The sequence below is a fragment of the Geospiza fortis genome, unplaced genomic scaffold, assembly GCF_000277835.1.
Source record: "Geospiza fortis unplaced genomic scaffold, GeoFor_1.0 scaffold40, whole genome shotgun sequence".
Classification (NCBI taxonomy): Eukaryota; Metazoa; Chordata; class Aves; order Passeriformes; family Thraupidae; genus Geospiza; species Geospiza fortis.
The window spans coordinates 29,638,298-29,663,085 of record NW_005054297.1 but is presented as its reverse complement, the minus strand read 5'-3'; the positions used below and the strand labels follow the sequence as shown (position 1 = coordinate 29,663,085).

The 24,788-nt window shown below is 36.9% G+C and overlaps 1 protein-coding gene across 3 annotated transcripts in view; it reads left to right on the top strand.

Annotated features, from left to right (window-relative positions):
• Nucleotides 1-4,097: 4,097 nt before the first annotated feature.
• ARFIP1 (ADP ribosylation factor interacting protein 1) overlaps nt 4,098-24,788 on the top strand; it is a 35,488-nt gene continuing 14,797 nt past the window's right edge. Inside the window, exons 1-5 of one of the 3 annotated variants that reach the window (XM_031066684.1) lie at nt 4,098-4,177; nt 8,025-8,126; nt 16,099-16,213; nt 18,731-18,802; nt 20,474-20,583. In XM_031066684.1, coding sequence (XP_030922544.1) covers nt 4,100-4,177; nt 8,025-8,126; nt 16,099-16,213; nt 18,731-18,802; nt 20,474-20,583 — 477 coding nt within the window. In that variant the 5' untranslated portion in view covers nt 4,098-4,099. Of the gene's footprint in view, nt 4,178-8,024; nt 8,127-16,098; nt 16,214-18,730; nt 18,827-20,473; nt 20,584-24,788 lie in introns of all 3 variants that reach the window. The other 2 variants (XM_005415595.3, XM_031066687.1) reach the window with 2 other exon arrangements.

Sequence of the window (24,788 nt, the reverse complement as noted above, 5' to 3'; positions counted from 1 at the left end):
CAGGACAGGGAGAGCAGCGCCCTGCTCGGGAGCAGGCGGGTTCCACGAGAGAGAAAGGGAAGCTGTGTGTTGGTGGAGGAAGAAAGCTGTAGATGCTGTGTAAATTTTGTGCCCCTGGGAGTTATTCCACACCCTGGCAATTACCGTTTTAAGTGTGCCAATTTGTGTTTTGCTTACTGTTCTTAAAGCATGGAAACGCTTTGGTGTTGTGCGACAAGTAGATGTTGTGTGTGTAATTGTCTCCAGAGGAGTGGCAGTTCTTCCAGAATTTCTTATAATACCGCTCTAATAGGTTATTTTTAACCAAAAGCCACTAATAGCCTTTAATTGCATGAAAGTCTTTGGAGGGGATAATTCTGAACATCCAGCCCAGGATGTAGTTTCTGTTTCTCATGTGTGCTTTTTATGCTTGGTGGAAAATGTAGCAAGGAGTTATCACTTTGCAGTTGGTGACTCTGTTACTTAAGAGTTGATTCTCTAGAGAAGATAACAGAAGAGTTCTTTTTGCAGGGCTGGAGAAGGATGTTATTTGATCAGTGCAACTTCAAAACGTTCTGAATCGTGTGTATGTTTATGTATGTATGTGCATGTGTATCATACAGTTAAAATGTCAGGAATAAGAAACACAGAAGAGTGTTAGATTGGAAAAACTGGAAGCTGCGGCAGTAGCTCGATCAGCTGCTTTTTTCTGATTTGGTAGAAGTTGAAACGATAATGGCAGCCCATGGCTTAGCTAATCTGGAGATGAGCAGAGCATTAAATTGTTTAGGGCCAGGTTGATGTAGCATGGAGAGTGTGAAAGTCAGCAGCAACCCTGTTCTCCAGTCTTCTTCTCCATTATGTCTTCTAACTCCCAAGCATAATTAGATCTTGCAAGTGAAGCAGCCAGGGAAATCAAGAGCATTAAGAGGAAACTATGATGTGATTGCAGCAGGAAGTGTTTAATACAGTTCTTTATAGTACTTAAAAAAAAAAAGTATTACTTTTATAGTATAGTACTTTTTTTTAAAAGGTGGTTGATCTCTATCTTGACAAGAATTAGTGAAAGTGTTCTTAGTTAGAAATTGAAATAGTCATTAAAATGGTCATTTTTCTACCAGCACTGGGATTTTCTTCAGTGTTACAAAAATTTACATTCTTTATACAGATAAGTAGTAAGACAACAATAAAAGTGTGTAATAAGCTTCATTTTAGACAGAAGGTGTCTTGCTGTTGCCTTATTGGCAATTAATTTAGGAGAAAAGTAAGTGAAGGAACCAGTGGATCTTGCTTAGAAAAGCCGATCTGATTGTTGAGAACCCCATGGTTCTCATTTCTGAGACCATCAGTCATTTAGCTAAGTGATGTAAGTATGTGAGGAATATACTTCTAATTCAAAATTAGTTTATTGTTGATGACATCTACTTCATATTTTCATGAATAAACAAATATGAATTTGCCTTTTTAATGAAAAGTATATAAGTGTGCTCTTATAACCATTAATTATAAATGGTTAAATGTCTCTTTATGTCTCCATCCTAGAGGAAGCTTACTATGTTGTTTATGAGTTCTTGCTTTGTTTTGCTTTTTATTTTGTCAGTTGAAGAAGTGATACTTAAATCTCCAGGACTCAAAAAACATGTGGTTTTATTTATGAGGAGCAAACCTTGAAATTACTGAGGCTGTAATCCAATATGCATTTAAGGTAGCTGCACTATGAGGGGAATGACTCAGTCTGATCTGTGTCTTCTGCTGTGGTGCAGTATTTGTGTGGATTTGCACAATTGGGGTAGTGGGGTAAAGGAGAACCCAGAAGGGCAGGAGTGATGTGGACAGGGTTTTTGTTCTTGTGGAACTGAATATGGATCAAGCGCGTTTTTTCCAAGTAGAATCTCTTTGAGTTGTTCTATTGCAGCAGATGGTAGCAAATTTCCTGGTAAGCAGTCACCTAATGTGTTCTAAAGTTGTGGCTGCTTTAGTGAGGAAACAAACCAAGCCCTGGGTAACACAATCTATGCTGTTCTGGGGATTAGCAGCTTCTCACAAAGAACAGCCCCTTGTCTGGCGCCTGCAAGAACTACAGAGATGCTAAAGTCTGTGTGCATTTCTGTAGTGGGACTTTAAATGATAGATGTGTGTAGATGTTGTGATTACCACAATTTCACATGAGTGTCTTCACTTCTGAATCTTGGTGAAGATGCAGAAAGTTTTCATCCTTGCATCCAGTGTTTGATGCTTACATCTCCATTTTTTTCTGTAAAAGCAGTAATCAGGAAATTCTGTAGTTAAATTTGAATGTGCAGTTGAACTTTTTATGAAAGCCACCTTTAATCTACATTTTTTTCGCCTTCTCATGTTTTAAAATTGATCACTGTGATCCTGCAGAGCTGCATTGAAGCTGTTAGCACTACCTGTAGGAAAAGAACTCTAAAAAATATTGATCATGGAGGGGTGTTCTAACATAAATGGTGAATTCATTTGGGTTTTAAAAAATGAATTATTTGCCTTTATGCACTGTCTTCTACATGGATTTTTGAGGTGGTTCTTGCCCCTAGGTTCTTAAATCTATCAAAAGTTCTTAAATCGATCAAAAATGTTTTTGCCTGTAGCATTTAATAGTTTAGAACAGTGTTACCGTGTTACATAGGCTTGTATGTGATGAACAAATATGGCTCCAGGAGCACTGATGTGGTAGAACTGAAGAGCAGATTTTCTTAAAGAAGGCTCTACCACAAGATGAATTTAGCTTTTTGTTTAACAAGTAGAGCAAGGAAATAACACTTATTGTCCTATTCTGTCATGTAATTGTTTTAGCTGCTCAGAAATAAGCTGTTAAGCACAGAGGTTGTTTACAGCTACAAGCAGAGTTTGAACAGGACCATGTGGGCAAACAGCATCTCTGCTGTACAGTCTTCCATGTTCAAAAGAAATTTGAAAAATTAAGAAAGCTATATAAGGATGTTAAACTTATTTCTTAATTACTTCAAAGGGAGTTTTATACTGATCCTAGAAAAATCCAACTTCATTCAGTGGTAGCCCTGAATGAACTGTTTTTCTGGAGAAAATGTCTTATTTTACGTATTTGGTTTTCCAAAATAAAGTAATAGGTTATTCAGTGCAATATGATCTAGATGATCTAGGTGATTCAGTTTCTCAGCCTTTGTGTCCTTATTTTATTTCCCTTGCTATGTGAGCTGCTTACCTTATTAATTATTTGCTTTAGTTAGAATGTTTTATAGGTCAGGCATTTGAAATACAATAAAAACACAAATAGTAATCTCTTTATAAATTTTCTTAATCTGGTATGTGTCTGAACATGTATGAAATAGTGCAAGACTTAATGAACTGAAGTCATTGTGATTGTATGCAATACTGGCAGATTAATTAATTTTTAATGATTGATTGTCTCCTCCTCTCAAACAGCTGAGTGAATTGTGGTGTCACCTGTAGTTACCAGCTACTTGGAATCAAATTGAGATAATTTCCTTACATAAGATAAAATTATGTATGTAATTCATCTTTTATGATCACTGTATTCACAGAGTTGATTTCTTTCTCATGTGCTTAGTGTTAACAACTTTCTTTGCTTCTGCAGCTGAGATCTTTTTGAGGCTGAAATGAAAGGGATTCTGTTCTAGTAAACACAACAGATTTAACAGCTTAATAAGTTTCAGTGGCTTAGCATTAATGTAATCTTGCAATGTTTGGATAAATCATCTCCCTTAACAAAATGGTGATCTTTGCAATGGTAGGATACAGTCAGTGTACTGTTGCAAGTGGCAGGATATATGTCTCCTGAAGAACCTTGTTTGACTTCCAGGGTTTTATGTTGCAAGCTTAGTTGTCTGTGGGGAAAGGTTGCTTTGGCAGTGGAAGCTTACACTAGACTCTGTTCTTCTTAGATTAGACTGTATTCCTCTTAGATTTTTTTTTCAGCTCTCCTCTTAGATTTTTGGAGAGCTGAAGGCCTGGTCACTATCAGAAGAAGGAGGTTTCACTGTGCTTTAGCAGAACTTGTAAAATAAATGTTTTCTGAAAGCCTGCTTTGGTTTCTGTGAGGTGCAGCATCCAGCTCCTTTCACTTCAATTAATGCATGCCAAACCTGTTTGGTTTTCAGGTATGTCAGAACACAGCAGTGAATCCACAACACTTGATGAGTCTCATCCATCTGCAGAAGAGATCCAGTGTGGCTGTGAGGTGACTGAGTGATAGTTATATTAGTGTAAAATCAACCAATCCTAACAAGTTTCAGATTCCCGAAAATTCTGCTTTACATAGTACAGTGTTGTTAGTATGGGGATATGAGTTCATGCACAGCATCTTGAATGGGTGGAGTTGGTTTTGAGACACCATTAAGAACAGTGCAATTAATTCATAGCAGAGGATTACTTCAGCCAGTAGCCTGTTGCTGGGCTGCAGTATTTGCTTTGTAAGTTGAATAGATTTAGGCGTGATAGAATCTGAAATGTGCGAGTACTGCAGGAAGAAAGGTTTGGTATTCAAAAGCATCAATCTTTGTGTAACCTCACTATAACAAGGTATTTTATCTACTGCAGAAGGACTGAATCTTTTTTTCTCTGAGAGCAGATACAGTTTTCACCTTCTCTATGGAGAAGTCTGTGACAGATTTGAATTATGAACAAATTCCTAAGGTTCCCAATATTGTTTAGCTAATCAGGTGTGTTTGGCATGCTCTTTCAGAAAGGTAGAGTATTTCCTGACTGTTCTAGAGTAAAAATGAAAACAAGTAATTCTGACTTTATCTGACTATTGGAGTTTCAGTGACAGTGAATTGTTTTCAAACTTTCAGTAAAAACAGAATAGTGATTCTCCTTAGCATATTTCCAGGTCTGATATTTGTTAACACAGATGTACAAAGAAAATATAGATTGTTACTGAAGGACGATTCTATTTTTTCAAAATAAACCATGCATCTGAAATGCAATGTTTTCCTCCAGTGCTTATGTCATTCATGTCTAATACATCAATACAAATTTAGGAACTTACTTAGATTTATTTCAGATTGCTTATACGTATGATAAATTTTCCTCTGAGGAATCAATTTCTTTGTATGCTTAGTTTAAGTCAGCTGTGGGCTACATTTGCCAAAGAGACACTTGATTCAGCAATCATACTCCCTATTTCAGGAGAAATGCTGCTGTGGTTTGGTGGTTTAGTTTTCTTTCAGATCAACAATCTTACCCTGGTTGTGTGGAGTTAAGGAACACACATCCAGAGGTAAAGAGAAATGGCTGCTGGATTTGACAGTAGCCTACAGTCAGAGTAAGTATTTTGAGATGCTGCACTGCTGATGCTGTGGGTAGTCCTTCATTCTCAGTGGCTTCTTCACTGCGTTACTGCCTGCTCTGTTTCAGAGGTGCCTGCTTGGGAGACTTGATGGGAGTGGAAAAATGACCTATCCTCTTTTTGAGCACAGGTCACTTTCTTTTGATCGGCAGTGTTTCCAGAATCTTGTTTGCTGTGCAAATACATTGTTCTGCCTCAGGAAGGAGGTGAAGGGATGGTGAAAGCTGCTGGGGGGGAAGAGTTGGGGGAAAAGGGCAAGGGCTGGTTCTTGACAGCAGTGCAAGCTTAAACTGTTAACTAAAATGGAAATGATGGTTTCTTGTTATGTCTGAGTTAAATTAGCAGTCTATCCCACTTCCCCTTTTCAGCTGCTCATTTCATGGCTTTGGTGCTTGTCTGACCTCATTGTAAACTGATTGAACTCACTGAAGCTGGAAAATTAACCTGGTGAAAAGGTGTATTGGCAGGCTAGTGAATTGTGTGTGGTGTGTGTAGTCAGGTGAGTGTTGGGGAGGTGAGGCACTATGTGGTTCACAGTAGAGACTGAAAAGTAGAGTGGTGACATGTCCCCTTTTCAGCAATGGGAAATTGTTGTAGTTCAAACATATCATGGAACTGACATTAGCAAGCACTTTTTTTATTTCTCTGAACTAGATACATTGGTCTGACTCAAATAGGAATGCCAAAAAAATAGGTGAATTGCTTCTAGTTGTCCAGAGAAGCGGATTAATTTTTGTTTCCTAATATATGTATTTATTAGAGATGTGTGCATGTGCTTTCAGCATGTATATCTCTGCATAAAACCATAAAAATATATCAATATCAATATTTGCAAAATTATTTGGGATTCTCATTGAGAAGCACCTAAGTCAAGGTGTTTTTCCTTTAATTAGAGATGCAGTTTTGTTTGTGATCCCTAGCAAAGTGCCCCTTGACAGAAGAGGACTTTCTCTTTGCACTGTGTTATCTGATAATTTGTGGAAAGAAGAACAAAAGTAGCTGTGAACTGAACATGGCCTATGCTAATGCTTCTGTATTGTGCAAGTAGCTGTGACAGGCCAAGCATTTCGAAAAATACCTCACTTGACCATATCAAGTAGAAGTGTAGTTCCTAGCAGTCTTAGAGCTCAATTAAGCACGTATGAGATTTAGAGCAAGCTTAAGAAACTTGAGCTATTGGACAGATTTCCCAAATCGAAATGTGATGTGGCAGGTAACTAGGGTGCCTAGTCTAATGATGTTGTATAGCAACTCTCTGTGAGGAGCAGGGAGTTGGACTTGATGATCCTTATGGGTCCCTTACAACTTGAGATAGTCTATATTCTATGAAGTGAAACAAATTACTGTTTTAAAAGTACTCATAAAATAAGCATAGACCTTTTGGTGTGCTTCAGTAGAAGCACATTTATTGGAGCCTACAGACAGTGACTAGTTAGAAAAAATCTTGAGATGCTTCAAGATTAATAAAGGAAATCAGGCTTACAAATGTAAATGAAGTGGTGATATGTGAAAGTGGAAGAAATATTAGTAATGGGGTATGACAGAGGATGTTCCAGTTAAGAACGGTGCAAGTGATGCTCAGTAAGTACCAGTAAAATCTTTGTGTTATATTCATACTCTGTAAAGCTTCACTTGTCGTTGGAGAAGCTGATGGTACTTCAGATCCTGATCTCAGGCTGGGCCTCTTCCTGACCCTTGGGCTGAAAAGAGCTGGTTCAGTTTGATGATTTAAGAGCTTCAAGGGTATAAGGGTACCCATTCTCAAGTACCTGTTGATGGTACACTTTGTCTTGCCAGTCTAGCACAAGTGTACGGGCTGGCTTGAGGACTTGAGACAACTTTTATGTAAGTGAACACACTGCCTCGGTTGTGTTCTTCTGTTTACACTTTAGATGACTGATGAAGCTGCCTGGCAGAGTTAGGAGCAGCTTTTTCAAAGGGATGAAATTTTCACTTCCCCTTGATTTTGGAGTGTTAAGCTGCCATTCTCTCTTCAGGTGCTTGTAAATGATGTGCAGTTCTTCTGGGAATGTCTCTTCAAGGCTGTACCTTAGGTTGTACTTGAAAGCAGTGTACTTGAAACACAGCTGCTACTACTGTTCGTGATGCAGCTGCATTTGAAACTAACTTTGAGTCCTGAATTCTCTTGGTACTTTTGAGCTCTTTTGGTGTTTCTGCATTTCACTTCACGTTTGCTGCTGATTTCATGAGAGTTGCATTCCAACAGTTTAGTCAGAAGGTGGCACTACATTATGGTAAAATAAGAAGCAGCTGAAACTATTTTAAAGTTTGGAATCATTGCTTTTCTTGTAACACATAATTAAACAAATTGCTCTTTTCTAGTATTTATTGTTTATTAATTGCTAGTACATTTTTTTAGCCAAGCTCATTATAATTTGAGATACAGAATCTATTCTAAGGCTCAAGTGTGCATGTAAAACATTTGTCTGAGCCCTTTCCTCATTTGTGTCTTACTCCCCCAATGCCAATGGATTAAATTTTAGTTTTCCTTTTCTCTTAGCTCTGGAAACTTTAAATAACTTCAGACTGAGCTGCGCTAGAGTATCGCTGTGATTCAATATGTGATTAAATAAACATATGCAGACTGAGCATATCAGAGTATTTCCAGTTGAAGTTCGAAATAAAATCAACTGTTATGAAGCCCATACATCAAATATTTTCGTATGGATTACTTATTGGAAATGTAAGACAAACACTAACCTGTTTCTTTTTACAGGGAAGTGCAATGGCTCAAGAATCTCCGAAAAATTCAGCGGCAGAAATTCCTGTGACTAGCAATGGACAGCTGGAAGATTCTCATGAACACAGCTTTAACAGGGTCAGAATTTTCTTTGCTGTCTATTATGGTACCATTATCAGAAATGCTGAAGTTACAATTCCGTGCATAGCAGTTTTCACTTGACGTAGTTTTCTGGAGGTTTACTGAAGAAACGCCTTTGAAGCTCATAGATTATTGTAAGAATTGACCTAACACAGTGCGGTTGCATATTGCAATGATAATTTTTGCGCAAAAGGCACGTTCGTAGTTGCAGAGGCTGAGTTCTTCCCCCCCTCCGCTCGGTGCAGGCGAACGATCCGTTCTGCTCGTGCCCGGCCGTCCAGCAGAGGGCGCTGGCGCACAGCCTGTGGAATTTGGGGTCGGGCTCCTTTTATTTGGACTTTCGTTTGGAATTGTCCACGTTTACTTGATATCTGGTTTTAAAAAAAGCTCTTAAGTTTTAACAGTTCCATACTGACTTGCAGTGCAGAATTATTCTTAAAAGAAATACTAAGCAGAACATCAGCATTTTATTCTGTTTTACTAAAATGCTGATTAGAGGGGGGGACCTCCATAAGGTTTGTTGTTCAACTAAGATCTACCAGTGACATAATGTTAAAATTAGTACAGTGTTTAATGAAATAAAGTTAAAACTACATTTCTATGAAGATGTATGTTTAGGGAGACCAGCTTGGGAAATGCATCTTGAAGTGGTGAGGAATTTGGATTCACCTCAAAGCAGGGAAACGACTTAGTAATTTGAAGCTTGATGATCTTGCTGGTGCTGTGACTTGCCTGCTGTCTAAGTTGCCTTTTCCTTACATAGTGGTTCTTCTGCAGTGCAGTACATGCAGCACTTATGTACAGCAAATGGAACTTGCACTCCTGGTGACTGCATTAGGGCCTGTGTTCAGGCAAAATGTAAAGCTGGAATTTTAAGGTGGTTTTTGTCTATGGCCATATGTGAAAGTTGGAGTAGATTTTTCCTGCATGCTAATCGTTTTGCTGGCTTGGAGTCAACTATATTTTGAAACTTTTACTTTGACAAAAATGGGTCAAATCTTTGGTCAAATTGCAGAAAAACCTGTACTCTGCAAGCATATTTGAACTTGCTGTAATTATTTTCGCAGTGCTTATTCTGAGATCAATGAAGAAGTACACTTCAATTATTTTTTTGAACTGTCTTGTACAAGTTCACACCTGCATGTGTGACCTGAAGTCAGAATATGTGATAATCAAGGCTTCTTATAAACAAAACAAAGAAAATAAACTTCTTGGAATTAACATCTAGGTCTGTTTACTAACCTGTTAGTCTCAAATTCTAATATTTAGCTTCTATTCATCTTGCTTCATGTTTGTTATTTCTAATGCTTAATGCCATGCCTTCTCTTTTTTTCCTTGCCAGGTAATTTTTTGCTTTAACCTAAAGCAATATGCATTGCACCACAAGAATTTTGGGGTCTTTTTTCCTACAATTTATGGAAATGATAAGCCAAGTACTGATTTTTATGAAGTCACTTAAGAAAGGGACAAGAAATCCTGACCACTCTAATTTGTACTGTTACCACAGTGCTCACTAAGAGTATGTGACCACAGTAGAGTTTAGAGCACTCCAGTGTGCTGATTTTGATTGCACCTTCTTGGGAAGTTGGGGAACAAAGTTACTTTAATTTTCTGCTTCCTTATTTGTATGATCAGGGAAATAGTCATCTAGATGCTGTACAATTCAGATGTAAAGAACAAAATACTACTTGTTCTGTACTTTTTAGTCTTCTGCAGCTATTTTGCCACCAAGACTTGAGCAGCTTTTTGCATATTTTTAAGTGAAGAGGTATTTGTACAACCTTTTCTTTAGAATTCTTTGATTAAAAACCTGCACTTTCCTCTAAAATTGTGTTCTGTTTGGCACTTCCATGAGACCTCATCCATAAAGCTGCTCAGGCATGAAAATGCACATTTGTGTTTCACCAAATGCAGTATTAATATGCATTCAAGCATGAGAAGTATTTCATTTTGTGAGGCAGTGCAGAGCAAATGTATTTACCTGAAAATGACAAGTAGGGTTGCTCCTTCTTTAAGGAAAGATGCCATTAGTTTTGCAGAACATCAGACAACATAGATTGTCATAATGTCACTTCAGAAGCAAGTTTGTTAGTTCCATTTTTGTGGGAATGTGACATAGCACTAATTGGTGCATCTTCTTGGTATAATACATATTTAAAAGGTAACTTAAGTGTTTTCCTAACTGTAAAATCTCAGTCAGAAATATGCTGCCACGTTCTAATTCTCTAAGACATGCCTGTGGAATTCAGACATGTTTTGTCCTGCCCATATGAAGGATGGAAACTCTTTTACTGAAAAAAGCTGTAGCTTCAGTCGTCACTGGATCGAATATCTAACGTTCTTTCAGTACAGAAAAGCTTGACATAGTGGTTTTTAACTCCCCAGGCTCTGTTGGATCTCACTTGAGCTTTAAGAACTTGATGTATGGAACTGTTTGCTAATGTTTGGGTACTTGTTAGACAGAACCCTTCAGCATTTCCTAATCAAAAGTTTTTCTTATTACTTGTATAAGAAAGCCCAATGTACAAAAAGTCTGGCTAGTTTATATTATTCACTTGTTTTACTTCAATTATCCCTGACTTCCAGAGCCCAGTTTTGGACTGTTGGAATGATGTGATTAGCATAGTGGTGTTTAGTGTGACTGGGGGTATTGGGAGCTGAGGACAGTAGGAAGGAGTGAGGGAAGTATATTATTGCTATATTCAGGTATATATATTATAATATACTATATCTATATATAATATATATTATATTATTGCTATATTCAAGTATATTATTCCTATATACAAAAGCATGTCATATAGTGTGAGAGCTGCATAGGTATGAACTAAATTTTTCAGAAAACAGTTTGATCTGCCTGTAAAGATATTCAAGCATCTGTAAGCGATTTATTATGTTTAAAGTATTGCACAAAATGTACATGATATTCTTATCAGTTTGAGCCTGAACTTGTTTAATCTAATTTTTGATTCTGGCTCTCCTCGTGGTTCTTATTGTACTTTTATGGGAACAAAATCATTGTTAAGCATGCATATAAAACCAGTAATAAACTACAGGATGAAAAAAGATAATGAACTTTGTTGTGAGTCTTCAATTTGTCTTACTAGAATTACGAAATAAGGTCTGGGATCTGATGAATCTGAGTGCATGTGTTCACGGTCTTGTTCTGTAATTTTATTGCTAGACTGCACAAATAGATAAGGTCAATTCTCTTTTGTTTCTTCCCTTCTGAAAAAAATGCTAGCCTTGTCACTCACATTCTGCCTGCAATGTCTGCGTTAATCTCTTAGGTTTTGGTGTGTTGACTGACATAGTTAGATTTTTACTCAGGGTAATTTTAGTTTAATTAATGTAGAACTGATTTAAAATGTATTTCTAGAACTATGTCTGTTCTAGAAAACTGGTTTGAAGAGATAAAAAAGTCACATGTTCTTCATACAGTCTGAAGAACCAAAAATATGTCTGTTAATGATGAGAGTGGGAGGGAACTTAAAACTGGATTGTAGTATGGCATTAGGTAAATCAAAAGGATGTAGTAGAAAAGGTCTTCTCATTGAAGAGCAGTGTATTGGAGAATAGAAGAAATGTGTTAGTCTGTTATTTGCCACTTCATTGAAGATTAAAGCCTTCAGGTCTTCTCCCATTTATTTATGTTGAGTTTATACTGGTGTGAGGATCTAGTGTCTCAGTTAATGGAAAATAGGAACTGAGTGATGTAATGGGGCAAAGAGAAAAGGAAACTGATGAATGTGTATGAGGAGCTCTACTTGCACGTGATTTTGATAAGAAGTTAAAGTTCAGAGCCCATGTGTCTTACTGGATAGACATTATGTCTATCTGCATAACCTTTTGTTCCATAGGGCTTGTAATCACACTTTAAACTGTGAGCTTTACAATCAGATAGGTATGTTGTAAATTTTTCCTGAAATCAACTTGAGTAGTTTTATTTAAAAACATTAAAAACAAGCAAGCATGTGATTGGTCTGATACTAGTTGTTCCACTGTTGAACTAGCCATTGGTGTGAGGTTTTAAGAATACCTTAATTGAAGGTATTAAAGGCAAGTAAAACTATCTGTCAAACCTCCTGTTGGTATTAAGCAGAAGTTAATGTTTAGTGATGCATTACTAATGGAGTAGTATAACTAAGAAATTAATCCAGTGTTGTTTCCTTAGTTGCTCCTTAGTTAAGTAAGTTTCTATAAATTAAGTTTTGGCTGGGTTGGTTTCTGCTGTTGGAGAAACAATACAGTTCTTGTCTTTCCCCTCTTCATTTTAGATTATTATGGATAGCATGATTGGGAAGTATCATTTTGGAAATAGTCTGGTAATTCAGCCAACATTCCTTCATGAACATGCATTCTGAATGACTTCTTTGCTGTGTCTGCTGTCTCAACAGGACTGCTATGTCAAAAATTCATACTGGTTCATCAAACAACTATTATCTGTATAATAGAGTTGTGTAAATAAGGTTAACCTGACTAAAATATATTTAGTTTAATACAGTGATTTGAAGTCATTAAAATTTGATTTTAACAAATGGTTAAAATGGCTTAAATGTTCTATGACATACAGGTTTGAATAGTCTTGACTGGAGCTAATTAAGGTAGTGCACTTACTCCGTTCAGCCGTATTTCATGCTTTTGCTTCTTGCTAAATGAGAATGGAGTAGGTAATGCAGTCTTTTAACTTGGGAATCCTCTGAGTTGTGGTTTTTTTTTTTATACCTCTGGCTCTGGGTCTCAGTGACCTTAGAAAATTAAAATGCTTTTGCTAGGTGGTAATTGCATAAACATGGTTTCAGCCTCATACAAATGAAAATTATTAATGAAGCATTTTTCTATTTTTTGGTGATGGTGATCCTGTAATAGATTTGTGGGCTTGCCATGTATCAGTAGATCTTGATCAGTTCTAAAGACTTGAATTTACCTTTTACAAAGAAGGGGGGGAGTCTTAAACTTAGCTGGAAGAGCAATACATTATCAAAATACAGTCATCATGTAGTAGTAGGGGAATCTGTCCTCACTTCCTATCTTGTAAGAGCCTAGCTTACATTTAGTGGGAACCAAACCAAAAGCTATTTGTGTTGCCTTCTTACCATTCAAACATTAAGTACACTCATACCTTCCCTGAAGTGTGACATTTTATGCAGTGTTTCTAAATTATCCCTCTTTGTAAGTTATTGAAGGGATAAACTGCTTTGTCAGTTTGATTACAGATTTTTGGTAGCTTTTTTGTTTATCTACACTTGTGTAAAGAAAAAGCAAGCACAATCAGTTGCAAGAATGACATTAAAACTTTTGGTTTACATGCAGCAATGTGTCTCCCCTGAACAGTAGCTTGCATGTTTGTAAACAACAAAAAGGTTGTTTTGATAATCACTTTTTGTCAATTCTGGTCATGTTTAAATCAACAAATAGTAAAGTTTTCTTTTAAATTCTTATGTAAGAATGTCATTCTTCACAAAGATGTCTTTGAACTGGTTTATAGATGTTTAAAAAGGGATTTGGAACTTTGCCTTTTTGACAGTGGGAAAAAAGTAGATCTCTTTGAACAAATATGTGTTTGTATACATATATATGTATATAGATTCATGTAAAAAAGTCTGGTATATATATGCACAATTGTAGTTCTTTAACGTTTTCATATTCGAAATACCAAGTTTTTGTTTAAGAGATGGGTGCATTGTAGTACTTTGATTTATTTAATTGTGTAGTTTGTTCAGCTTGTGTTTAACTTCAGATTAGACTTACATTGAGTGTGTGGAGGAAGTGCAGTTGCTTAGGTTTAGATACAAACTTTTGTCTTTACAAAGCAGATGTCCTGCATTTTAACCTTAAATACAGATGATTGCTTAGATTCCTATTGCAAGCATGCTTAAGCAGGTTGGCTGTCTACAGTTGTTTGGCTTCAGGTTTAGATACTTCTGAAATCTACATAACACGCCAGGGTGCCTTCAGGAAAAAAATAATTCATGCCATGCCCGTTTTTTGAAATCAGTGCATCTTCTTTGAAATCTGGTTGTCCTTTTCCAAGCGTCTCTGCTTTTTCAGCTTCTAGTGACTTGCTACATTTTGAGTTAAGTGGCCTCTATTAGCTAAACTAAGTTGAAGCAAAGGCTTTCCAGCATACCACCGACTGCAAGTACTTAAATGGAAGCACCAATGTTAGGTCAGTTGTGAAGACTGAAAACAGTATGAATCTGAAGTTCTGACATGCTTAATTTGGGAGATCAGGTTCTGCTTGTGACTATTACTTGTTTTTCATGCTGTTTCTTTTCCTTTTTTTTTTTTTTGGGTGTTTTGTTGTTGTATGATGCTTCAGGTACACAAATATGGCATGATCTATTATCACATAGCCTGTTCATGTCAGTGAAAGTTTGGTTGTAGGAACTGGTTACTCTTTGCAGTGACATGCTGGGTTTTTGATGCCGGCAAAATTTCTGGAATTCACATGGAAAGGTTAATTTGCTGGAATTCATATGTTTGTAGTTTTTCCTTTTTTCTTCTTCCTAGGGGTTTGTCCTTTACTGAAGACATCTAAATAAATCTCGGGGGATGTGATCCAAAACTACTTCTTGACAATCTGAGCCTCTAGGCAGTATCAGTATCATTCTTATGCACTAACTTGCTTCTGGTTTGTGGATTGAGTGACTACAGTTATAGTCTGGATTACATGGATTAGATTTTAAAGGTTGTGATTTCTTTGTAATTAGAAGCATTGCATGGATCATAAACAGTTAATACCTGTGTCTAGACGCAGACATCTTTTGAGTTATGTATAGCTTTTCTCTAGTGGTCCTCAATATTTTTCCACTTTTTTACTTATGTGTGGAAGCAGAGGGGATGCAAAATAGTACCTGACTCCAGACACTGACAGTTTTCTGATTTCTTGATGCTTTTATTTTTTTTAACTGTATTGTCATTGTAGCCACATGCTGCTACATTTTACCTTTTTGCTTTCACTTTCATAGTACTTTTTCACTCACTTTTTACTTTCATCAATTAATGGTTTTAAGTTGCTTTAAAACCTGAACATTTTTTAAAGTACTATGTCTAATTCCATAACACCAGAGGCCTAAACTTCAATTAGATCACTGGCAATATAGTCCAGGAAACCTGTGGGGAGCTTTTTGTAGAGTTAGATAAGACAGCAAAAATGGGCAGTAGGATGGTATGTGAGCTGTGGTGTGTGGAGTCTTTCTTAGGCCTGTGCTGGGTTTCAGTGAAGACTTTGGTTACTTAAGAGCTGGTTGAAATACTTGATCTAGCCCTCAAAAGTTAAACAAGGTGATCTCAGGCAATTTTAAATGAAAGGATTTCAAAAGCAAACAAAAGTAAGTGGCAGCTTTGTGCTCTGAGCACTTATGATGCAGAATAGGTGCTCAGAAAGAAGCTGTTTAAATTATGCCTTTCTGGATGTCACCTCTGTGTAAAATATTGAAAAGATTTAATGTGCTATTTGTAAGGAATAAGGATGCTATGAACTTTAGGGCTATTCCTTGCTTAGTGATTTTTTTAAATCTTCAACATTATGATAGTTGCTTCCATATTTTTGGTTTGTAAAGTGTTTTCTGCTTGATAATCTTGTATGATTCTGCACCCCGGACAGTTTTTAACTGGACACTTTATTAAACTGACATGGTTGCTTGGACCAGCTTCAGACCACATAACATGATGCTTCTGGCCACATTTTTGGTAACTGCTTCTCTAAGACATGGCATTCTACTTGGTCATCAATATAACAAAAATATCTAGAATAAATACTCAGGCTATACTTACACTGTTTCTCATTCATTTATGTTGTATTTGTGCGTACCAGTAGAAAGCAGTGACACCAGCAAGGACTTTCTAGGCTAAATGCAGAATTGCTTGTCTGAGAGCTGCTGAAACTGTATTATAATACTTTAGAGTCACTTTAATTGCTTTTTTTTTGTCTTTAACTTTCCATTTTTATGCATATATTTTCCAGGACTTGAAATGTTCATTACCAGTTGGACTTGGACTTTCTGAAACCAAAATAACATCTCATGGCTTTGATGGTGCCAAAGAGGGAGTTGTTGAGGCGGGGCAGTTTCCAAATAAAGGTAAGTGCTTTTTTTTAATATTTCTCAATTTAAAATCTTTAGGCATATTCTTACATGGTCAGAAATGCAATGTTCTGTAGCTGCTTTGAGCAGTTTGGATGAATGTACACATTTGAGATCTGCATTAGTGACAACCAGTTTATCATCTCTTGTAGGTGGGTTGTTAAAATAAGAGAATACATGCTACACTTGAAGTGTCTGTCAAGGGACTGGAGGAAACTACTTAGTGTTAAGTTGGTCTGCACTTATGGGAAGGGAAGGCCTTGGGCACCTTGAACTGGTGTCAGGCTGAAGAATTTTACTATTGCATTGTGTTGAAGTTTTCTTCAGATTTTGCAGGTTACTGTTCTGATTTGAAACATAACTGGAGAGTTACTTATTTGTTATACACGCTTCACTTACTGAGGGTAGATTAAAAAGTGGGATTCTTCTTGGGAGTATTGATGTATGCCTTAGAGAATCTGAGTGATATTAAACAATGAGAAATGCAAAGTGATAGACAAGCCATTAATGTCACTATTTCCTGTCTAAAAGCAATAGTATACCATGATGTTGTATGGGCAAATGGTATTCAATGGATTATGTACCTTTAATAGTTTCTGAATTTGAAAGATTTGAAATTATCTCAGTTGTGCAGCTATGAAAATAAGCTCTTTGTAGTCATAAATTTAATTTACATTTTGCTTCATTTCCTGTTTGGTAAAATTCTTTGCTTATGAAAACAGTTGATTTACATGTTGTACTTTACATATATTACAAAGTGAATGCTGTGTTTCTTTATGCTTTTGAAAATAGCAAAATATCTAGCTAAAAACTGGAGCAGATGGCGAACTGCTCACCATTCCTGCCTTTTTGTATTCTATTACCAGGATAACTGTTGCAGCTGTTAAGTGTATTAGCCTGTAAGGGAAAAGTGTCTGAAGATGTTTCAAGCTGCACTAATGTGTTTGAAATGCAAATGTTCCGTGGAAATTTCTGTACACAAATTATGAGCTTTGGACACTTTGGGTATCACAGATTTTCTCCAAGGGCGTTTTCTTGGGATTTTTCCTGATGTTCTAACAAAATCAGAGAGAGAAGTGGTAAAAGCTAGGGCTTCCTTTGAAACCATGGACAAAAGTTGAATGATTGCCCTATTTCTAATTCTGTCTTCTGTTTGAATGTCCTTATTAGGGCTTCACTTTTGAATGCAAAGTAGACAGTACTGGAGGGGAAGGGCTTGTAGGATTTGTGGGATGTTGAATGATGAAGCATGCATAAGGCTGTGTTAATACTCTGTCAAATGATAAGGATTTTTTTAACTGCTTGTCTTGGCTCGCTTGCTGAAATGATTCAGGCAAGATCTTGCAGTCAAACTTCTATGCCTGGATGAATTCAGTTGCAGCTCTTATGCAATGTATATCTACAGAAGGACAGCAAATGAGCTGTCTTTGTCTCATCTTTTCTCTGCAGTTGGATCCAAATCATTGGATTTATTTACCCCATGTTAGCAGCGCTCTGTGGAATGTTCTAAGGCTGATTGTTGATCCAATTACTTTGAGTGATTTTTTTGGTGTTACCGGTAACTAAAATTTGTCATAACTGTGAAGTTTAGGTTTAATTTTCTTTCCCTTCAGCACACTGTTAGCCCTGAAGTATATTGGAATTTCTCAGCAAAAGTAAATAAAGTTCCTCCCCAGTATGATGGTCATTCATCATTACAGAGGAAAAGCTTACTTACTTCTTTTTTAAATCCTGAAAATTCCATAACGTTGCTGCTTCAGATTTATCTGTTATGAAAGAGTGGCAGAGCTCTGAAAAGCATAATGAGCATAATCCTAAAACAGCTTGGAGAACACACACAGTGTAGGTCATTTAAACTTGGTTGCTTTTTGTTTTGGTTTGGGGTTTTTTGTTTGGTTTGTTGTTTGTTTTTTTTAAGAGAAAAAACAAGTGCTGTAAAATCTTTCATTTGGGAATGAGTTTACACACTTTCATGGCTAATAACTTGTATGACCTTCAGGATAACTTATTGCTGCATGTTTACACAGACTTAAGAGCCGATGTCAATAAAGTGTATCTGAAATTGGCAGAGATGTCAGGGCTTACTTCACCCTTTAATACTTTAAGTACCATTCAGTGACAGTGCAGAGTGAATTCTACCTAGACTTGCAAAAGAGTGTTTCAGCTGTGGATTGTTATATAACAATCTTCCATGGAATTTTCTGTTTATGGTCTGTATTTCACTGATGAGCCCTTCAGTTATATTTTGATTGTTCTTACAGAAAAAAAGAATGGTCATCATGACCTAGAGAAAAAGATTAAATCAAGAAAATTTGGAGCAGTTCACATGGAGAGATGCACCTCTTAAAAAACATTATCATCAGAAATTCCAGCAGCTTTTCTGTATACTTTCTGAATACTTCTATAGTTGCTGAAGCAAATGTTTCTTTGTTTTGAAAATGTGTCTCTGTAAGAGTGCACATTCACTTTGAAGAGAAGATGATGTATTTTCATTGTTAAATGTCCCGTTTTCAGGTTCCTCAGCATCACCCAAATCATCTGTTATATCTCCTAGCAGTGCAGCAGCTAGCAGACTGGCTGGACAAGGTTGTGATTTAATTATTCCCACAGGTATTAAAGCACTGAATGGATAATGCCCTTGTCTCTGCTGAGACTGTACTAACCCTTCCATGTTTCTAATTATTTGATGTACTATTAGTTGGAAATAAAATTTCTGCGGGATTTTGGTGGCTCTTACTTCTGACTTCAACAGTTTACAAATTAATCTCTGCTTTCCTCTCTCTAGGCTGCTTTTGCTCCATAAAATTAAAATTATAACTAATATTAATGATAACTAACAGTAGGTAAAATAGGAGTGACCAAAATCTTTTCTTTAGGTTAAAGCTGAAACTTCTAGTATTTTTTGCCTAAATGATCATATATTCCAATAGACTATGGGGGCAGCCATTAGGAATTCACAACACCCCAACTGAGCTTTGCCACTTGACTCATTTTGTGCCTATGGGCAAATTACTTAACATATTAGTTCTGCTTCCTCCTGCATAAAAGGAGAAAACTTAACTCAGTTACCTCATAAGGGTGTTGAGAGGGTTAATTACTTAATGTTTGCACAGCATGTTGAAGATGTAAGAGCACAGTAGAACTTGATGCTAAAGGAATATCTTGAGGCATCCATATAGACTTTTTTCCAAACTCTTGCTTGCATAAATAACTTGGCAAGACTAAGGTGACTGTAAGTAGCAGTAGGGATCAGAGTCAGGGGTAGTTAAAATGAATATGGACATCATAAATAAAAATGTTGCTTAAAAAGTGACGATACTTAGCAGTTTTTAATATTTAGGACACTAGGAATTTTGCAAAATTGAAACATGGAATCCACATGATATCCCATACTAGCTTGAAAATGCTGAATAATAGCAGTTTGTGTGTGGTGATTTGCCCTAGGTATTTTAATGAGTTGCTTTAAATCTCTTCTTTGCTGGTTTGTGGAATTAATTGTTCCTAATAGAATGAGCTAATAAAACTGAAATAAATAAATAAATTAAATATTGGCTGAACACATCTTCTGGAAAGAATGACTTTCATTGGAAAAGATTAAAAGCTCTGTACTTCATGACAACAGTATGCCAGTAATTGTTGTTTAATGGCCTTAAGGTTGTAAACAGACTTTTAGATTCATTAAATGCAAAAGAGTGTTCAAAGAGTGTTGGAGTTTTTAAACATAGATATAAATGTCTCAAAAATAATAAAAATAAACATGTCTCAAAAGCTGTTTTAAGCTTTCAGGATGCTTAATAAAAGCTCTGTACTTCATGACAACAGTATGCCAGTAATTGTTGTTTAATGGCCTTAAGGTTGTAAACAGACTTTTAGATTCATTAAATGCAAAAGAGTGTTCAAAGAGTGTTGGAGTTTTTAAACATAGATATAAATGTCTCAAAAATAATAAAAATAAACATGTCTCAAAAGCTGTTTTAAGCTTTCAGGATGCTTAATTCAGCCTATTCATGAAATAGTGATATAGATATAGATATAGATATAGATACACACACACACATTGCATATCAGTTTTAACGTTAAGTCTTTCTTTCTGGAACTGATTTAAAAAATCTCTTATCTTAAGTTCATACTGTCACCTTGCTCTGCTTTTGGATGTACAGTTGCACAAATCTTCCATACCTGCTACTAATCCCTTAAAACAACCAAACAAAAAGCCCAGACCTAAGGCCTTGAAGATTTGCTTTGTGTCTGACACAGGGGGCAGAGCCCAGCAGAAGAGTGGACCTGTTGTGTTAGCAGATGAAGTGAAGAATCCAGCGATGGAGAAACTGGAATTGGTGAGAAAGTGGAGCCTAAACACTTACAAGGTATGCAGCTGTGTGTGTGTGTATGTATGTATTCTATAAGTGAGTTTGCTACTAGATAGGCATAGAGCTGTGTGAAAGTAAGCTGTTGTGGCAGTGAGCATAAGCAAGAATGTATAGGAAAGGCTTAGTTTTCTTCTAAGTGTAACATTCTTTGTTAAATCCCTGGTGCAATGTGGAAAATCTTTAATAGGTATTACTGATTTAGCACGGTAAAGAATGTTCCATTTCTCATGTTCCCTTCATCATTCTGAATGTAGAGACTTCAGCACTAAAGCTTGGAATTAAATATTTTTTGCTCTTTTTGAGTTGACTGCAGATACAGTAAGATTTTAGTTGATGTGAAAAAATCAGGGGTATCTAGAAGTTCAAAACTTAATTGCTATTCTGATGGTTTTGTTTCATCTTGGCTGATTGTTTTTTCTTAGTGTGGTAACAGCTGCTTCAATTTGTTTGTGTTTTATATGCTTCTACTTCATGATCAGTTGAGATTTGATGAAATTAAAAGAGTAATGTAAGAATAATGAAAAGGTGCTTAAATCACACCAGTTTGCTAGAAGTGACGCTCATTAAAAAGCTATAAGGTGAGGAACAATTGTCAGGGAATGCATTCCTGTCAAAAGTTTAAAGAAAGACCAGTTTTGAAAAATAGCTTCTTGTTATGCCTACATCTTAAATAATAGAGTTGTGAGCAGGTGCATCAGTGAGGTCTACATCAAACCATGGAGAAATTCACGCTCTGTGGCAAGGAAAGTCTGAATCCCTCCAGTGTTCTTTAAGTCCAGATAAGAACATCCTCCTCAGTGGGGAGGAGAAGCAAGGATGGAGCATCCCTAGCGGATGCTTATGCTGTCTTTCTGTTAAAATCAGAAATTTCTTTTTTATGTCTAATGAATTGGCTTTTAGATTTTCTACTTTTCTTGTAATCTAAATATTGTAGCAAGTGCAGAAGTTGCAGTCCAGTGGTATCCTGGGGTGCCTTAGGAGGAACATTGCCAGCAGGTTGAGGGAGATGATCCTGTCCCTCTATTCAGCCCTGGTGAGGCACATCTGGAGTGCTGTGTCCAGTGCTGGGCTCCTCAGGACAAGGGAGACATGGAGCTCCTGGAGCTGGTCCAGTGGAGAGCAGCAAAGATGGTGAAGGGACTGGAGCAGCTTTCATATGAGGAAAGGCTGGGGAAGCTGGGCCTGTTCAGCCTGGAGAAGAGATGACTGAGAGGGGACCTCATGAATACCTATAAAGTATCTGAGGGGAGAGGGCCAAGAGGATGGATCCAGGTTCTTCCCAGTGGTGCCAAGCAACAGGACAAGAGGCAGTGGGCGGAACCTGATGCACAGGAAGTTCCACCTGAACATGAAGAAGAACTTCTTTACTGTGCAGTGATTGAGCACTCTAACAGGTTGCCCAGAGAGGTTATGGAGTCTCCCTCACTCAGTATTTTTAAGATAATCAAAAACCCTCTGGATACAATCCTGTGCAATGTGTTCTGGGATGAACTTGTTTGAGCAGAGATGTTGAACCAGGAGTCCCACTGTGGTCCTTTCCAGCCTGACCCACTGTGTGATTTTGTCTGCCAGCTACTTTGGAGTGCGCTGTGGTGCAATCAGAATATGTGCTATTCAGCTGAAGCTGTTCTTTAAAATTCTCTTGTCTCTTTAAAACATTGACTCTTGGGATCAAATCTCCTATACTATGACTAAATAGGGCAGGACTTGACCTTATTCTGTATTTTTGGTACCTTGATTTAGAAAACAAACCCACAAAAACTTATGTCTCAAACTCAATGACATGAACCATCAGCCAGAGGACTAGTGAAAAAGTTGAGGAAAGGGGTCTTGGATCTTTGTTTAGAACACTATTTCTTTGGCTGTAGTGTCTGCAAAGTTAAGGTTTTTAGTTTTCTTTTATGGCTTAAGCCTTCCCCTTGTTGAAATCCAGAATCACACCAGTAATGACCTAGCAAACAAAGACTAGCATTTTCAGAAAACAACGTGTTTACTTTTATCTATTCCTGAACTTGCCTAAGGAGATGTGTCAGTTATGATCTTTCCCATATTGACTTGCTGCTCACTCTTTTTTTGAGGTATAAGATCATTCAGAGAACTTAAAAATTCATTTTGAGTTGATAGAGTATTGTGCCACTGTACTTGGAGATGCCATACGTTTGTGTCATAGGCTTTGTACAAAAAACATACTTAATATGGTTATGGACAGTATTTAAAGTTTTGGACATATTGGCTTGCTTTGGTTCCCATCAGGAAGATTATGGGAAGAAGTGTCCTCCTTATCTCATAATAGCTAACTGTTCATAGGTTTGAAGATGCAGAAATAAAGGACAGGAGTAAATGTCAGCACTTGAATCCCTCTGAATTTAAAATCCCTGGTATCAATGCACCAGACATTAATCTACAAGGGGAGTTAGTGATGAAATTTGCTGTTAGGAAGTTCTTTAGGAATCTGACATGGGTAGTTCCTATACCATGGTTTCTGTATCAGGGGTTGAGAAATCCAAATTATTGGGTATGTTCAGAAGTCATTCCCATCTGTAAATGCCTTTGTAACTACCATTGCCATTCACATTCTCCAGTCAAATGCTCCCTAGTAATCATGAGTCAGTGTGAAGAGAAATTGCCCTTCTTTCCATAGTCTAGTGACAGGATCTTGTTCTGTTCTTTCTTCTGCCCATGCTTTCCCCTTTGGATGAGAAGGTGGTTTACAGTTCAGCAAAAACATTTATGCCCAAGAAAGTCAAGATTCTTCTTGACTTTCAGCAATTCCAACAAGCTTGTCTTTTTGTTTTTCATACAACTTAAATTTTGAGGGGGAAAAAAAAGGCAAACCTGTTTTACAAACCTCTCTAACACTGGGCTAGTAGAACATTTATTTCTGAGACATGTCCAGTAATGCCTCCGTTCATCTTTGGCATATACAAGTTTAAATATATTTCCCTGAAGTGTATTTTGGTAACCTTTTTTTCTCTGAGTTTTTCTCTGAGTTTTTCTCAAGATTTGCATTGGATGACTTCTTTTTGAGTTGCATGGTCTTTTCTATGACAGCTTCCTTTATAAATACTCTTAGAACAAAGCACAATGGAATTAATGCATGGAATTTTCTTTGCTAGTGAGAATATAGAGCAACTTGAGTGCTTGTGCTAGTCTACTTAGAACTGGAGTAAATAAAAATGGATTGGGGCATTTTCTTTATCTTTTGCTACATATGAGTTAACAAAGTATCCAGTGTAAGTCTTTCCAATTACTGGTGTTTCTTCACTGGTCACTGCTGGGCTTTTTTAGGTATTTTTCTGTGACTTACGAAGCAAATACCCCTTGGCTGAAAATAATTCCTTCACTTGTAATTTATCCTTGCTTTCAAAAATTTTGCTTTCCACAATTCAGGTTTTTCTCTTGCATTTCCGTGGGGATCTGTGTGTGTGCGCGTCAGCTCTTTTGGAAAATAGCCAGAATTTGACCATCACTTCCATAGTTCCTAATGAAGGGCTTATTTATGCTCTGAGCACACTTACACCTAAGCTGTATTTTGCAATTTCTCATGGAGTCTTTGGTAGTAAAGTTGTATTCTCTGTTATGGTTTGTTATGCTCTCCTGAATTTCTGATGCTTAGCAGACAAATATCACCTAGATTAGCTGGGCTTTTACTTGTCAATTACTTCTTGACTCTATAGTAGCCCAAATAGTCTGTATCTTCTGACCTACACCTTATGGATCATGACCATGACCATCTTGATCTCCTTGGTCATTCCTGAGTTTCTCCTGTGTTCCTCTATTACATTAAGAAGGGACAAGGAACTTCTAGCAGGTTGAATATGCATCTCCTTTGGACACAAGTAAAGATGGTATTAAACAAAAGTCCTTGAATTGGGAAACCCTGGGAAATCCAGTGCTCTAGAGTATTTGGGGAGTATGTTATGAGATTAGTTTGGGCATTATTTCACAAAAATAAAATTAAAAATAGCAGCTTTGTGCTTAGGTTTAGTCCTTTCAGAGTAGTTGTGGCCTTGTGGCCTTGACTACTAACTTAATTTCCTTTTACCTTTTGTTTCTAGCAGTAATTTTTCATATGTCTTAGTTGGTAAGTTGGTTATCTGCTCACACCTTGTGACCACAGATTAACTTCAAGTAACTTACTAGAGCAGTAAATAATTCTGCATTGCATAGAGAAACTGTATAGCTTTGCTACACATCTGCTT